The 17890-nt window shown below is 35.5% G+C and overlaps 1 protein-coding gene across 12 annotated transcripts in view; it reads left to right on the forward strand.

Annotated features, from left to right (window-relative positions):
- Positions 1-17890, forward strand: part of DLG2 (discs large MAGUK scaffold protein 2) — a 1831252-nt gene that overhangs the window by 356028 nt on the left and 1457334 nt on the right. For 4 of the 12 annotated variants that reach the window (XM_037744426.1, XM_017544946.2, XM_017544947.2 and 1 more), the window contains exon 1: positions 10236-10747. The exons of 7 other annotated variants lie outside the window; for them this stretch is intronic. In XM_037744426.1, the coding sequence (XP_037600354.1) occupies positions 10706-10747 (42 nt within the window). In that variant the 5' untranslated portion in view covers positions 10236-10705. Of the gene's footprint in view, positions 1-10235; positions 10748-17890 lie in introns of those variants that run through there. One more of the 12 variants, XM_037744427.1, reaches the window with a different exon arrangement.

Here is a 17890-nt window from a genome sequence, read left to right on the forward strand (position 1 = left end):
ACCACTGCTCAAAAAAATCAGAAACCACTGCTCAAAAAAATCAGGGATGACACAAATGGAAAAATATGCCATGCGCTAGATAGGAAAAATTAATATCATTAAAATGGCCATACTGCCTAAAGCAACTTATGGATTCAATGCTATTCCTATTAAAGACCATTTAGATTCTTCACAGAACTAGAAAAAACTATTTTAAAAATCATATGGAACAAAAAAGAGCCCAAAAAGCCAAAACCCAAAAAAAAAAAAAAAAAAAAAACAGAGCTGGAGGCATCTCGCTATTTGACTTAAAACTATACTTACTACAGGGCTACAGTAACCAAAAGAGCATGGTACTACTGGCACAAAAACAGACACCTAAACCAATGGAACAGAAAAGAGAACCTAGAAATAAGACTGCACACCTACAACTATCTTATCTTCAACAAACCAGACAAAAACGTTTACATAGTCAACAAACATATAAAAAATAGCTCAACATCACTGATAGAGAAATGGAAATCAAACCCACAGTAAGATACCATCTCATGCCAGTCAGAAGGGCAATTATTAAAAAGTTAGGAAACAACAGATGCTGGAGAGGATGTGGAGAAATAGGGACAGCTTTACACTGTTGGTGGGAGTGTAAATTAGTTCAACCATTGTGGAAGACAGTATGGCAATTCTTCAAGGACCTAGAACCAGAAATACCATTTGACCCAGCAATCTCATTACTGGGTATATATCCAAAGGAATATCAATCATTCTACTATAAAGACACATGCACATATATGTTTACTGCAGCACTATTTACAATATAAAAATCATGGAACCAACCCAATGCCTATCAAAGACTGGATAAAGCAAATATGATACATATACACCATGGAATACTACACAACCATAAAAAAGAAATGAGATTATGTCATTTGCAGGGACATGAATGAAGCTGGAAGCCATTATCCTCAGCAAACTAACACAGAAACAGGAAACCAAACTCTGAATGTTCTCACTCATATGTGGGAGTTGAACAGTGAGAACACATGGACACAGTAGGGGAACAACACACACCAGGGACTGTTGCTTGATGTGGGGTGGTGAGAGAACTTAGAGGAGGTTCAAAGGTGCAACAAACCACCATGGCACACATATACCTAAGTAACAAACCTGCGCGTGTATCTGGGATGTAAAATAAAATAAATCAAGCAATGGGGAAACAAAGTCCCTGAACAGTTAGCACAGTTCCGTAAATGGTGCTCAGATAACTGGCTAGTTATATGCAAGAAATTGAAGCTGGACTTTGTTCCTTATACCATATACAAAAATTAACTCAAAATGGATGAAAGACTTAAATGTAAAACCCCAAAACTATAAAAACCCTGGAAGACAACCTAGGCAGTACTATTCAAGACATAGGCATGAGCAAAGATTTCATTATGAAGATGCCGAAAGCAATTGCAACAAAAGCAAAAATTGACAAATGGGATCTAATTAAACTAAAGAGCTTCTGCGCAGCAAAAGAAACTATCAACAGAGTAAACAGACAACCTACAGAGTAGGAGAAAATTTTTGCAAAGTATTCATTCAACAAAGGTCTAATAACAAGCGTCTATGAGGAACTTAAATTTACAAGAAAAAACCAAACAGCCCCATTAAAAAGTGGACAAAGGACATGAACAGACACTTTTCAAAAGAAGACATATATGCAGCCAACAATCATGAAAAGAAGCTAAACATGACTAATTATTAGAGAAATACAAGTCAAAACCACAATGAGATACCATCTCACACCAGTCAGAATGGTTTTTATTAAAAAGTCAAAAAATAACATGCTGGCAAGATTGTGGAGAAAAAGGAACATATGCACTGTTGCTAGGAGAGTAAAGGAGTAAAGTAGTTCAACCATTGTGGAAGACAATGTGGCATTTTCTCAAATACCTCAAGACAGAAATACCATTCAACCCAGCAATCCCGTTACTGGCTATATATCCAAAGGAATATAAATCATTTTATTATAAAGACACATGCCTGCATATGTTTATTACAGAAATGTGATACACTTTCTTTATGTGGTACATGAAATACTATGTCACCATAAAAATTAACAATTTTATGACCTTTGCAGGAACATGGATGGAGCTGGAGGCCATTATCCTTAGCAAACTAACACAGGAACAGAAAACCAAATACTTCATGCTCTCACTTACAAGTGGGATTTAAATGATGAGAACACATGGACACACAGAGAGGAATAACACAAAGACGTTCAGTTTTATATATCAGAAAGTAAAGGGTGGGAGGACGGAGAGAATCAGGGAAGTTAGGCTTAATACCTGGGTGATGAAATAATCTGTACAAGAAACCCCCATGACACAAGGTTACCTGTGAAGAAACCTGAACATGTAGCCCTGAATTTAAAATTTAAAAAAAATACTGAAAGACTGTGGAAAAACCTAACGTCAGAAGCCAAGGGATAAGGGTGTTTTAAGAGGAAGGGCAGCTCTGCTGTTTGGAATCTGCCCAGAAATGTGGAGGGTGAGGGTGAGGATAGAGAACTGAAAGTTATATAAGTGACATTTTGGTTGCGATGCCCAATTTTAAGGGCCTGGGGACGGGACATAAATCAGTGTGTTAAGGAGTCAGAGTCAGTGTGGAAAATGAGGAAGTAAATGGAGAGTGAGGTGTTGGCTTTTCTAAGCAGGTTGTGTGTCAAGGAACAGGGAAGGATAGTAGCTTGATATGGAACTGTGATTAGAGGAAGTAGTTTTTCTTCTGTGTTTGTTTTTAGATGGGAGAGGCTTGAAAATGAATTTAAATTGTTATAAGAAGGATCAAGAAGAGAAAGATGCAGACTTGATGAGAGGGGAACATATATTAGGAAAATCAAAAGAGAGAACAGTCACCGATTTTTCTTTTTCTTTTTTATTTTGTGTGTTGGCTTTTGTTTTCTTGGTAGGGGTAGAAGGCAACTATCTACTAATCAGAATGAGGATGGAGGAAGGTGTGAGGTTTGAAGAGAATGGAGAATGTTTGAAACCACCTTTTGAAAAAGGAGGGAGAAGGTTGTTCAAAGAACAGGGTAGGACTTTGGGAGGCCGAGGCAGGTCAGGAGATCAAGACCATCCTGGCCAACATGGTAAAACCTCGTCGCTACTAAAAATACAAAAATTAGACGAGCATGGTGGTGTGTGCCTGTAATTCCAGCTAGTCGGGAAACTGAGGCAAGAGAATTACTTGAATCCAGGAGGCAGAGGCTGCAGCAGTGAGCTGAGATCGTGCCACTACACTCCAGCCTAGGCGACAGAGCAAGACTCTGTCTCAAAAACAAACAAACAAACAAACAAAAAACCCAAAAAGGATAGGAGTATTAGGCAATGTTGGGGCCTTTTTGAGGCTTTTCATTAATTTTTTTTCAGCTGCTTATCAATCAATCGGTTCATGAAGAATAAAATAAAAGGAACTATGTTCCAGCTCATAGAAGTACTTTACTTTTGAAATACTTGAAGTGGGGTTAAGGAGATGAATTTTAGACACAAAAAGCAATAAGAGAACAATGAAAGACTATAATTGGGTACCAAATTGGGCAATACAGATAATACATGTTGCAGACATTCAGAGAAAAATACTCCGTGTGGTCACAAAAAGATGGGCTCTGATCCAACCACTAAGGAGTGACAGGATTTTGAGATGGTCACTCCCTGAAGCCTTTTTTTTTTTTTCTGTATTAGATAAGAAAAAAATGTCTATTCCATTGTCCTTTCAGTCATATCATTTAGAATCTGTGATTACTTGTGAGGCACTCATTCTTAGATTTTTCTGTTTATCCAGAAGAGTAGGCTTTTTACACTTTGAAAGTACATGTAGAACTTCCTTGGTACAGGGTGGTGAGTAATTGTGGTAAGGAATTTAAAGGGATTTTTGCAACTATGTATTCCTAAATCTACATTTACCCTCAGGCTGTGCGTTCACATGGCTCTCATTAAGGCCAGCACTACCCTCTTTAAATATCTTACTGGACATTCATTTATATTAGATACTTGATAAAGTTTCCTGAACCGGGAATCATACTCCGTTTTATTTATTTAACACAAAGCATCCCTTGCATTAAGTTAGTATCCACTAAAGTTTTCAATAATGTAATTTCTCTGTGATGTAAGGGAAGATTGTTCCTTGTTTTACTCGGAACTTTACCAAGAGTTTTCAACCGTTCAGAATATTGTGTCAATGATAGCAGTGTTGCTTCTGAGCTTTGAGTAGCCAATTTTATAATATACCTGTGTCTGTCTATACCTATGGGTGTAGGAACCTGCCCATTTAATTATGCCATTGATGGAATTTTGCCTGAGTATTGCCATTGAAGTATACTTTGTTTTAATTTTAACTTTAAATTTAATTATTTATATTATATATTACATTGAATTTTTAAATCCTATGTAAAAGTAGATTATATTATCTATTATTATCATGGTTGCAAGTAGAATGTTAAAAATATTTGTATTTAAAAGGACCGTTTTGTCTGAAAGAGTTAAGAATCACTGTATAGGAACTGGGATCTTGAGAAATTTGCTCTGGACTTCAGGATTGGAAGACCTAGTATTGGAGTTCCACCTCTAGCTTCTGCATAAACCTGAATAATTCACTTAATCACTGTGCCAGTTTTCCTTACTGGACACTAGGGGATGATGACAGTATCTTCAGGGCTTATGTAAGGATCAAGAATCAAATGGGATATATCTTTACTTGTGAACTGAGGAAAGAATACCGCTACCCGTAGGCATTCCCAGTGGCATATATATCAGAGAGTATTAAAAGTATTGCATAGCCTTCTTGGCTTGTTAAATTTAGTGATTTGTAAGTAATGTAAACCATTACTTTATAACAAATACAGATATATTTTCTTCTTGAATTTAACATTTATATCAATTTTTAAGATAAGAAATGAAGCATCAGTGACATTTAATTTTATATATTTTATATACTTCCAGGTGTATAAATGCATTCTCTCTAAGACTTTAGGGATACTTTTGTGGAAGTTGTTGGGAAGCTCTGAAATGATTTTTAATTTATAAATTTGTTATTATTATCTCAGGAAAATCCCAAGGAGGATACAAGAAATTTCAATAATAGTAAATCGATTAAGGGGTTATAATGAGAATTGTGTTTCTGAGGATCTTCTTTAAGGCTAACTGGAAATTCTAGGGAAGTCCTCGATGGTCTGCAAACCCCTAAAGGAATCTTCTAGGTATTTAAAAGAAGTCAGTCAAGAGGAATGATAGAACATTTTTAGCTTTCACTTTACCTCTATCATTTCATTCTTCTTTTCACTAAAAACTACCACTTATTACATTTACGTGTTCCAGGTACTGGGACAAGCAGCATGCACACCTTATATATTTGACTTCTTACAACATCCTTGTGAAGTAGATTTGTTACCTTTATTTTACAGAGGAATGCTCTGTGGCAGAGAGAAGTTATCTAACTTGCCCAGGGTCACACAGCTGGCAAGTGGGAGAAAAGCAATTTAAACCCAGATGTGTTTTGTTTTGTTTTGTTTTGTTTTTTTAACTCAAAGGCCCAAGAGCTGTTAGAGTTTCTAAGAGAAAAAGGATTCCGAGTTACCAGGTATTTTATAGCTCCTTTCTCAGCTGGCATCCATCTCAGAATCGTTAGTCTCCACTCTAAAATTATCTCATTTACAACAGAAATTACTTTCTCTTTATTTTCTATGCTTCTCTCTTCTATAAAGTTAATTTTTATACCTGTTACCTGGAGTCGATATCTTCCTTTTTTTTTTTTTGTGAGCGCCATAGCCATCACTTCTCCTCTCTTTCTTTAGAGCAGTGATTCTCAAACCTTAGCTCACATGAAAATCACCTGGAGGGCTTGTTAACACAGATTCCTGAGCCACATACCTAGAGTTTTTGATTCAGTAGGTCTGGAGTTTGGAGAATTTCTATTTATAACAAATTTTTAGCATACACTGAGGCGTCTAGCCCAAAGACTGCACTAAGAGTACCACTGCTCTGGACTTTAGAGAAAAGGTTGACAACATATAAGCTAAGAAATGTTGTTACATTTTTAAATGGTTCAAAAAATTAAGAAGAAGAATATTTTCTGACACATGAACGTTATATGAAATTCAATTTTAATGTTTATAAATAATAACCTTTTATTGGAACATACTATGTACTGTCTGTTTAGATATTTACATAGACTGCTTTCTCTCTACAACATTAAAATTGAGTAGTTGTGACAGAGATTGTATGGCTTGCAAGCCTAAAATATTTATCGTCCTGCCATTTACAGAATCGGTTTGCTGACCCCTGCTCTAGGGCAGTAATTTGTAATCCTAGCTGCACATTGGAATCACTTGGGGCGCTCTACAAAATAGTGATGCCTGGGTCCCACCCTGAGAAATTCTGATTTAATCGGCCTGTAGTGCAACCTAGAGGGTCCTTAATATATACACATATCTAATTTGTCCTGTCTAAACAAAACAATAAGCAAGGCACCTAACAGAACTACTCTACCTATAAGAAAGAACTAGATAGCCCAGTCTCTTTATTTTATAGATTAAGAAAAAGTTGTCTAGCAATACGAATTATTTGTCCATATTAAAAGAGGTTGTTGCTGTTATTATATTTGTAACAAATAATAGTTGCATATTGCTTTAATATTGAATTTTTTTTTTACAATTCAGGTTATTTTTTTAAAGTATTACATGCCCACTCTTAAAAATACAAACTAAGTATATGTGGATAGGTTTAAATTCAGTGCATAAGATGAAAATCAACTAGTCAAGTTTTCTTGATAGCTACTTTTTCCATTTGGGAATCAAATAAAGTAGCTGGCTTGTATTTAAGGGTCATGCTTTAAGAAAAATATACATACATACTAGAATTACATGCATTACTGAGAGATGTTCACACTCAGAGAGACACTCAGAACTAAGATCAATTCAGAAATTGATAAAATCCATGTTTCTCCTCTCACAATTATTTCCTGACCTTTGCTCATGGAGTACAATGAAACAAATCCCCTTACAGTTTCTAGCATTTGCTTCTTCCTTATATCTTTATTTCTCTGATTTACTGACAGGGGTAGTTGGATAAGTTGTTCATTGTTCTATAGTACAGAGGTATAAAATGAAAAATGAAAGATAATGGCATCCGTCCCTTCCTAAGCCAATAGCAACACTTAAAATTTTACAAACACACACCCTACACCTGTACCTACAAGTATATGCAAATATACAAATACAAATAGGCCTGTACAATGTCAGCTTTTTGGCAACCTTATTTTTACATATAATATTATATATAACTTGGACATCTTTCCACATAAGAATTTGTATATATATCTTACATTCCTATGTTATAAATAAACTAATTTTAAAAACATACTGATGGGTATTTTTTAGATACACACACACGCATATATCTGGGATAAATTCCTGGAAGTTGAATCACTATATCAAAGAGAATTTTCCTTTTTAAATATTTGATAGATAATTCCAAATTACCTTCCAAAAAGTTTTCAACAGTTAATGCATCTCCATTAGTCCTTGATATGTTGATTTAATAACCTCTTTTTTAATGTTTTTTCTTAAATATGAAGTTGAACATTTTTAATGTGTTTTGTGGTCTTTTTGTGAATTACTACTTTATGTTCTTTGTCTGCTTCATTCAGTTTTATATTTTCTCTTAGTGATTTATGAAAATTCTTTGTATATTAAGACAGTTTCCCATGGAATGTATTGTAAATAGTTTCCCAGTTTGTTGTTTGTCATTGTGTATTATTTACCCAAGGAGAAGTCGAATATTTTCATATAATCACAATTGTCTATCTTTTCTTGCATAGCTTTAGGCTCTTTTACTTTAATATTATACAAAACAAAATCTGTGTTTTCTTCTAATATGTTTACAGCTTCAATTTTTAACTATTTTCAATAGTTAAAACATTGATCCATCTAGACATTATTTTGATGACAGCGTTCATCTTTAATATTCTCGATAGGCACTATGAGATACATATTATCCTCATTTTACAAATGATGAAAGAATCTGACATGGAAGTGATTTTCCAGGACTACTCACTTCCATCTTGCAGTATTGAAGCCTAGACTTACTCTACTGCCTCTGAAAATGTGCACAGTCAGTTACAGCTTTCTTCTGCTATAGCAAATGTTATTCTTCTTGCATATGTACTGTTTTGCTGAATTCTTAGCCTAAAAATATGGAATATTATTTAGTGAGACATTGCTGTTGTAGTTAATGCCGCATCTCCTGCATCTATAAAATAAGAATAGTAAATTGGCTACCTTAGTCCACTTAAGGAAATTAGGCAGTAAATATTCAGGTATAGCCCTGGGATTTTGCTAGACAAGTATACTGAGGTGTTTTAAAGAAGTTTTTAAGGCTAAGGGCCTTTTTAAAAGAATATATACACATTAAAATGGTATCTAAAGCCCTATTATAGAAGTCCTCCCTGATTGCCTTGACAGGGAAATCTACATGTACTTTTTCACCTGTAACTTGTTTTATTTAATCCTTGCTTGTGAGCTGCTCTGAGATTTGTAACATTTTCCACATCTTCTTTTGGTTTTTCTCTCCTGCGCCATCCAAATATCCTGGCAACTATTAAAACAATAATAATAAAATCTGTAAATTTCCTTTTTTTGCCAACTTCTAATGGTAAGAAATAATGGTACTTATTCGCAGGTTGAATAAAGCAGGTTTTTTAAAAATTCCTCTGAATCCCCCAATGGGGAAAGGCATTTTTAAATTTACCTATGTTTTCCATAGCATTGAGTTGTAATATTTCGGTTCATTTATTAGGAAGAGCTGCAGGAAATGTGACCTGTTATAACCTTGGGAGGGGGAAGTGTTGTTAACTGAAACAACAGTTTTGCATTTAAAGCCGGTAAAAAAAAAAGTTGTGGAATGATGAGAGCTGGACATCCATGTGGATTTTTTAATGTCCTGGAAGTCACTGGTTGTATTGTTAAGTGCTTACAATTGTAATTATCTAGGATCCTAAGACAGACGGAACTGGGAATCAAAATAAGTGGCTGCCTTCTCTTACGTTGCCAAAGGATCTCCAGCTTAGGATAAGATTGCCTTTTTCTTCCTAAAAAAAGGCACAAACAATGACAGCCCAAAATAGCTATTTAGTCAGAACTGACGACACTTTCTGAATGCTTGTCATTAAGAGAGAAATAGAAAATCCTGCTTTTCTTCTTCCTTTAATTTCTCTCCCTTAAATACCTTGCTTGCTCCTGAAGCTGCCTCACCTCATTGCCCAGGAGAAATGCCCAGTAACTCTGATGGTGCTTCAGCACTACTGCAGGCTCCAGAGGGGAGGTGGCTTATGCAAATCATATTAAAGAAAAATCCTAAAAGTCACTGCAGCTTTTTCTAGTGAGTTATGCTGATCTTCCCTATTGCTGGAAGCTGATGGGGAGCATCGTGGCAAAGACATAACCACTCTTTTTCCTCCCACTATTTTTGCTGCAGTGAGAACTGTTCATTTCTGCTTGCATTTTGCCAGATAGCTTTAGAATTCTAGCTGAGAATTAGGGCTTCCCAAGGCTGGAAATAAGGGTATAGAACCCTAAATTGTACTTTGTCTTTTTGATTAGGTAAAATTTGAGTTAATTTGCAGCATCCGGTGCCTGAGAGGAGTGACAACAGACAGAAGGATCTGATGATGTTTTTAAGTTTTTTTTTTTTTTTTTTTTTCCTTATGGATTTATAGGGGCAGAAGCTTTTATTTTTCTCTCTTGCTGTCTCCCTTCCGGAGCCTGCTGAACATTTTACATTCAGCAGCAGTTGCTACTGAATCTGAGGTTATGTTATCCCCTGGAATTTTCTGTCTCCATTTCAGCCCCATGTTATTACTGATTGTCATTTACCAATAAAGCATAGTTTTGGAAAACTGGCCACATTGTTTTATTATGGATCCTAATAACTTTAGATATCCCTAAAAGATGTAACAGGGCAGGGAAGTAGGAGAAGGTGGTACTTCTCAGTCCTGTAACTGCAGATCAGCCCAGAGGAACCCAGCTCACATTTTAGGGGACTTTATGTGACAGTGATCCTTTAGTCCTGGTCCTATTCCACATGGAGAAGCAGAATGAGACATGTTTGCAGTAATTTGTAGAATTTGCCAAACAGGGTGCTGCACCAGAATAGCCTCGAATATAGTGCAGAGCTCATATTAAACCTCCAAAGGGAAAAGGGTTTCCTCTTCATTTATAGTCTGCCCGATGTGATCCCATTGTAAAGTATTTAATAGGATAACACCAGGGCTCTCCAGAAATATAAGTAACTCATTGGTTAAATTTCAATTCTTCACCTTTCCCCCCCTCCTTCCTGAGTGAGCTCATTCCCCCCTCCTTTTTTTTTTTTTTTTTTTTTTTTTTAATCCAGTGATTTAAAATGCTAGAAGGAAAAGCAACTGAGGTCTTAACTTTCAGACGCTGAATTCTCATCTAATTGAAATTACTGGGCATAATGCTATATATAGCCAATGAAGAGATTTTGAGCTCTCACTCAGTGCCTTCAAGACATGTCGTTTTGTAGTCAGAGAAAACAGAGATCAATGCATTTTCAAACTGACAGAGGGAACGGATGCTCTTTAGTAGCACATGCCCAGGATCGTGTGTGTGGGGCTTGCGCTGTGCTGAGAAGCTGAATACCGGTCCATATGCTCCTTATTTACTGCAATGTTCTTTGCATGTTACTGTGCACTCCGGACTAACGTGAAGGTAAGAGGAGGCGAGCCGGCAACTGGGCACAATATACATGTTAAGCCAGCTGCAGAAAATGTCTACCTTGTGTAGCTTCAGGACTTTTCGGATTGCTGGCTGAGCAGGCAGATTATTACAGGTGGTTGCAAAGGCTTTGTTTTATTGTTGCCGTGCAGCCTCGCTGGGGGAGCATGTTGGAACGCTGCTGTGAAGTGACCTTCAGGTTTAACTGTTTGTAATTCAGGTTCACGCTCATAGTTGGAGAGTGGAGAGGGGGGAGGCAAAGATGAAAATTATTTAGGTAGGCCAGAACCAAGAAATCAGAGAAGGTAAAAAGCTATAGAGCATGCTTTGAATTATGATTTAGTCTTTCTTTTAAAAAGTGCTGTGAGCTGCCTGTGTTCTTGCAGGGGGTTAAATCTAGTGACTGTAATGGCATTAGATGTGATCTGTGGGATACCTGACCCTCCTGTGCATATCAACAAATGATTATCACTGGGGATTGGTGATATTGATTATACAAATCGTCAGCTCTGGGTGGGCTGGTTGCTTCAGCTGCGTGGGCGCTGCTGTCCCGCTGCTGTCACCCCACTGACATTCACTTGCTGTCGCTAATGAGCCTCTGAAGTTGAGCCTAAGTTTGGGAGATTTACCCCTTGTCACGGTCAGGGCATTATTATTGGGAAGGTTTTCTGACACGGCATTCATTCAGCACTAAGCCAGACAGACCAGCTGTGGAATTCCAGTTGCATAATTTAAGTGAATTACATCCTTGGTTAACAGTTTGAGCTTATATTTCTTATTGAATGAAGTTCAAAAGGAAAGTGATTACCTTTGAGAAAAAAAAATTAAGAGGCAGTTAAGACTACCTAAAATAAAAACCTTTTTTTTTTTTAAAGTCCAATATCAAGGGTTCCCCCTTTTATTTTACTGGAGGAGTGTTTTAATGTGTCTGGGTAGTAAAGTTTCATTTTCTGTGTTTACAAGTTTTATTAAAGAACTCCCTGCTGCTCACTCTTTTGTAAGCCTTTTTTTTTTTCTATTTGAATTTCAAACAGGTAGTATTTATGTTTTGATGACCAATTCTTTTACAACTTACAACCTGGAAGCATTCTGTGGATCATTTTGCAGAGTTCTATAGAATTTGCTTTTTACTACTTTTTAAATGAACTTTAGTAGTCAATTTTTTTCCATGTACAAGATGTAGACAGTCAACAACATGAAAAAATAATTAAAAACATGAAGAGTATGCCCAGATATCATCTTGGATTTCTCTCTTATCATCTCCTGTTCTAAAGTATAGGTATGACATGCATTGTTTTGTAAACTCTGTAAATTGTAAATGTTTTCCCTCCTCATCTTTTTGAAAGGAGAAAAGTACTTTCTTCAGAGGAAGCTCCATAAATAATTTAGATAAAGAAATAACAATTGTTTTGATATTTCATTGTTATATTTTGGAAGTGCAGGAAAAGCGAAGTCCAAAGTTTCTTTCTTGCTGGGCTTTGGGAAATTTCTTTTTACTCTTACCTACTAACAGTTGTCTTTATGAATTTAGCTTTAAATTTTTCTCATTTAAACTCAAAAGCAGGAAAATAAAAACTTCACTAATAGTATCTTAACTAAATACAGATTACTTTTGAATAATAAGTTCCTAGTACTTTGGCTAATCTGTACTGAGATACAGATACTCCTTATATATTGATTGATAGAAATTGAGACCATATGCATTGCCACATACAACATGTATAACCTTCCTTTGAGTAGATTAGTTTTGATTTTAATTATGCTTCTACATTTTCAATAATTAGCTCTTACATTTCCTTGAATAATTTGTAATTTTTTTAGGGTTATCTTGTTTTTCTGAGATAGCAAGTTTTGCAAAAAGAGTTTGCAGTTCATTTGTGGTCTGTTATTTTATGACATTGGTGCAATAAAGCCTCATCTAATATTTTTATCTATTTTGATTTTTATTTATATTACATTTTAAAAGTATTTGCTTTTATTTCTATTGTTACAAGAACTACTTATTCACTTGGTTCTGCCAAATACTTGCTTATGGTATATAGTTTTTCATGTTTGCCATAATTTAACATGATTATTGTCACAGTTCCCAAAACTTCAAGGTGGTTAAAATTCAAAGGATAGAAACATTTCTTGTCTATTTTTTATGCACACAGTAGACCACTAGAGTCATGATCTTTTATTCTAGAATGAACTTTTTTGTTAATTAGACCTTTATAATGTATAACTGAAAGAATTTTATTGAGAATGGTATGTTTTTAGACATTTTACATGTTTTATTTAACAAGATGTTAAATCTGGACCACTGGTGTAGACACACACACACACACACACATATTTACAGACTTCAGAATGTGACTCACGGGTCACCATTTATTCATTCATCTATTAAAATTTTTTGAATGACATCTAGGATTTATGCACCATGCTAGAGTCTTGGAAACTAAGATAAATAGAAATAGTACTTGCTTTTAAGAAGCTTCCAGTCTAGAAAAAGGCACAGACTATAAACAAATAAAAGCTTTGAAGTATTTCTGACCTATAATGGACATCTATGCAGGGCATTATTGTAGAAGAAAGAAGCAAGCAAAGAAAACAAACAAACGAAATCACAGGCTAATTTTACCTGGACTCATCAAGAAAGGTTTCGCTGTGAGGCCACCTTTAAATTGAACCTTGACAGCTAATGGACTTTTGCCAAAGATGTTAGAGTAAGGAAGGCATGCTGGGTAAAGGAGTGTCAAAAGCGTGGAGCGAGGAAGCACAGCACTTCAAAGAGCTGCAAATAGTTTGAAATGGTTAGACATGGGCTCTTGCAAGGCTGAAGAGTAAAATAATAGGGTAAATCATAAACAAAGAAAAGATAAACCAATGCTCTGAGAATTGACTGAGCGGTCATCACAATCTAACTCTTTGGAAATTGTGTTACTTTGCTACCTATTTTCTAGAAGAATAGCTTTCAACAGAAGGAAATGAAAGGAATGAAAACTTCTAATCACTGGGCATTATTTATGGCCTGTGTTTTCTTGTTTGTTTTAAATAGAGCTTGATAAAGATTCACATTACCTTGGCTAGGATTTTTATTTTAACTTTTTACAAAATATGATTAGAACAATTTAGTTTTAGTCTACTCACTGAAATGAAGCAATGTGATCATCATGTACACATGTAGTTCAGTTTGCATCAGATGTCTGTATCATTTTTGTCTTTGGAAATGGCTCTATTTTTTAAGGTAATGACACTGATGATAATTTTCTAAATAATTTTATGTTCTTCATCTCACTGTATCCCTTTTTACATTGCTGCTACAAACATACCCACATGTACACTCACAAACCCACAATCCGTGAAATATGAATCGCAAGTGTTAGACCAATAGTACAGGTAAGAAAACTAAGGTAGAGAGAGGAAATGACTAGTTACTGTTTCACATTGTGTCAGAAACAGGTTCTCTTGAGTGTTGCCTTATTACTTTTTATAGTAAATCTTGCTGCCTACTGTATAAATTCAAGAATTCTGCTCCTTTATTTTTAAAATTCACTGAGGGTAAATACAGTAACTTTTAAGAAAAAGAGTGTAACAGAATGGTTTTAAATCATAGATTTTTGGGATTTCAAAAGAACTACATTTGAATTTGTCTTCTTTATGTATTGCATAGCTTAAGAAAGTTTAGTTTTTTTCTCATCTGTAAAAGAGGTATAATAATAGCTCTTAGGTATTATAAGGATTATGTTCAGTGAGGCATGTAAACACTATAAAAAGTTCTTAGACTATAGGAATAACTTAATTTAACTCATCATCGAGAAAATAAAGACCTCCAAGTAGCAGTAAGGCTCTAGAGTTGCCTTCAATAAGAATTGATTTAGAAATTGAGCCCAATTAAAATATATCTATAATTAATGAGAAATGCATTTAGGTATAATGTTTCCTGTCCCACTATAATAACTATCACAATGAAACATACGCATATATTCCCATGTTATTGCCATGGAACCTGGAGTTTTAGTTTGTTTTGTTCACCTTTCTATCATCAGCACAAAGATCAATGGTAAGTACATAGTAGGTACTCAAGAGATACTTTAAATGAATGCATTAACTGAGTCTCAGACTTCTTTTTTATTCATTCAACTTCCTTTCAGATTGTTTATCTTAATGCTTGTTAGATTATTTTGAAAGAAAGAAAAAAAGAAAGAAGAAAACCTCATAATTTTGAAGTCATATAGGCTTCAGTTTGAATAGTGATGGCTTTGGCAGTCACAAGCCACTTAGACGAAGTCACGAACTGTTTTGGATCTACTTGGCCAGGTTGTAGAGCTAGTTTGAAGGGAATCAATAATTCACACTAAAAAAATTTTTTGAATCCTAAACACTCTAGAATTCAGGCATTTATCATGCTCATTTTCACCAGGTTTATTCAGTGAAATTGCTCTTTTCCAAACACCCCACCCTTTTCTGCTCCTGATCATTTCTAGAAATTTTTTCCTGCAATGGGAGTCCTTTCCTTGCATTGACCATATTTGTCTAAATTCTGTCCTTCCTTAATAACAGTACAGGGTGTCTGTATCTATCTTCCGAGAACTAGAACCCAGTCACACTAATTCCCATGCTTTATCTCTCCTTTGATTTAGTGAGTGTAATTTCTCCATCATTTATGGCAATAAATCTTATATTGCCTCATATCATCACTTGCATTATTATTTTATACTGTAGTTAATTTTGTTTATGTTTGGGTATTGCCCTCACTCCAACTAAATTTTAAGATTTTTAAAGACAGGAACTATAAACTATTTTCTTAATCTTTTTTTCTTATAGCTTATTTATATTTAGGAATTCAAAAAATGATCAGTGGACTAGTTTAAAAAGAAACTTCCAGAAACTCTGTCTCCTTATGCTGCTGACACCTACTCTTTGCTAGATCCTATGTTGCATCCTACATTTTGATGCTTTTAATAAACACATAATTTGTTGTAGGCAGGGCTTGGAATTATGAATCAGAATGTGTGGACAGTTTGAGTAACACCTATGGCTCATAACAAGTCAGAGATGGTACCTCTTAGGTTCCAGTTGAATAATTATCTCTTTCAGGATACCTGTAATTTATTAGTTCCTCACTGGACTCCTTTAGTATGGTCTCCAAATGGTTGTAAGCTATGGTTTCCAAATGGTTGTGAGCCATTTGGAGACCAATTTGGTATATTGAGTGTATAATACCTAAGCCTAGTTAATGTGTTAGATTTACAATTTCCAACAAAACCCATTAACTCAAAACTTAAAAAATTAAACAAGGTGTTAATAAAGAATAAAACAGCACATTGAACAATAACAATAATAGCTAACATTTGTGAAACTCTTAGTATGCACCATGGACTACACCAATAAGTTTGCATGTATTTTCTCAAAATGCTTCCTAGTGACCTAAGATTTATGCAGTCTGGTCATTATTATTTCATAGATGATGAAACTAAAGTCTAGGGAACAAAAATAACTTGCCTAATATTACAACTATTAAGTGCCAGTGAAGTCACCTTGTAAACCAGGTCTGTTTCACTGGTAACCTTTGTAACAACCTTCCTAAATAGATAGTATAGATATGAAAATTACTGTTACTATGTTATGGACATCTCAAATCTCTTTTTAAAATTAGGTAGGGAATTAAGTAAACAATACAGTTGCATATGTCTTACAGAGTATGACCTTGCCATTCCTTTTCTTGGCTTCTTTCTAATACATGTTAGCCAGAGTCAGGCCTGAGGCTTTCTTTTGTATTCTACATTCATCCTTCACCAAATATTTGATGAGTACCTATTATGAGTCAGTAACTGACCTAGTATTATAAATAAAGGGTGAAATAAAACAGACAATAATCCCTACCCTCATAGAACTTACATCATAGTGAGGTAGGTAGAAAATAAACAAGACGATTAAGTAAAATATATGGTATATAGTGATAAGTGTTAAGACAAAAAATCATGGAAGGAAATTGGAGGTGTGCATTGGGGGATAGGTTGGTTTAGAGTTTTAGATAAGATGGTTAGTGAAGGTCTCACTGAGAATATGACTTGGAATAAAGATCTAGAAGATGAAAACAAAATATACTTGTGGGAAAAGATAACAGAAAGTGTAAGTGCAAAGTCTGTGAGCTAGAAGCCCGCCTGGCATGTTAAGAACCTCTAAGAAGCCAGTGTGGCTGAAGAAAGAAAGGTCAAGAACATGTCACAGTGAAAAGATCGTGTAGGACTTTGTAGGCTAGGCTTTTCTCAGTGAGATGGGAAGCCAGCTAGGTTTTAAACAGAAGAGTCACATGATTTACGTAATTTTTTTTTTTTTTTTTTTTGAGACAGAGTCTGGCTCTGTTGCCAGGTGCCAGGCTGGAGTACAGTGGCACCATCTCGCCTCACTGCAGTCTCCGCCTCCTGGGTTCAAGCAATTCTTCTGCCTCAGCCTCCCAAGTAGCTGGGACTACAGGGATGCGCCGCCATGCCCAGTTAATTTTTGTATTTTTTAGTAGAGACAGAGTTTTACCATGTTGGCCAGGATGGTCTCAATCTCTTGACCTCATGATCCACCCACGTCTGCCTCCCAAAGTGCTGGTATTACAGGCTAGCTAATGTTTAAATAGAATCACTCAGGTTGCTGTGTTGAAAAGAGACTTTAAGGGAAAAAGGGCAGGAGCAGAGAGACCAGTTAGAAGTTCCTGCAGTAATCCAAGGGAGGGATGTTGAAAACTTAGATCAGGTTGGTGCCAGTGGGACTGGGGGCAGGTTTTTCAATTCTGTTTGTAATTATAATTTTGATATCTATCTTCTTCTTTGTCTTTTTTCTACACTGATATTGAGTCCTCCTTAGGTGTGATGTGTGGGCTTTCAGCTCTGCTATATTAATTAGAAAAAAAAATGCTTTGATAAGTAATTACCATGCAGTTTTACTGCTTCTTAATCCTCTGAACATTTTTAGAAGGTAGGTTACCCAAGACTTGAGTCATACATATGCATTCATGATTTCATTTTCTTTTGGTCTCAGCTCTTCTGATCCTCAGAGGATGCTGCCCTAGTTCTTAAATGAATCAACTATAAGCTACTTAAGGGCAGGAACTGTGTCTCTTATATGTATTTTTGTACTCATTGCCTTGCACATGACAAA

Source organism: Cebus imitator, unplaced genomic scaffold, assembly GCF_001604975.1.
Source record: "Cebus imitator isolate Cc_AM_T3 unplaced genomic scaffold, Cebus_imitator-1.0 Scaffold174, whole genome shotgun sequence".
Taxonomy (NCBI): Eukaryota; Metazoa; Chordata; class Mammalia; order Primates; family Cebidae; genus Cebus; species Cebus imitator.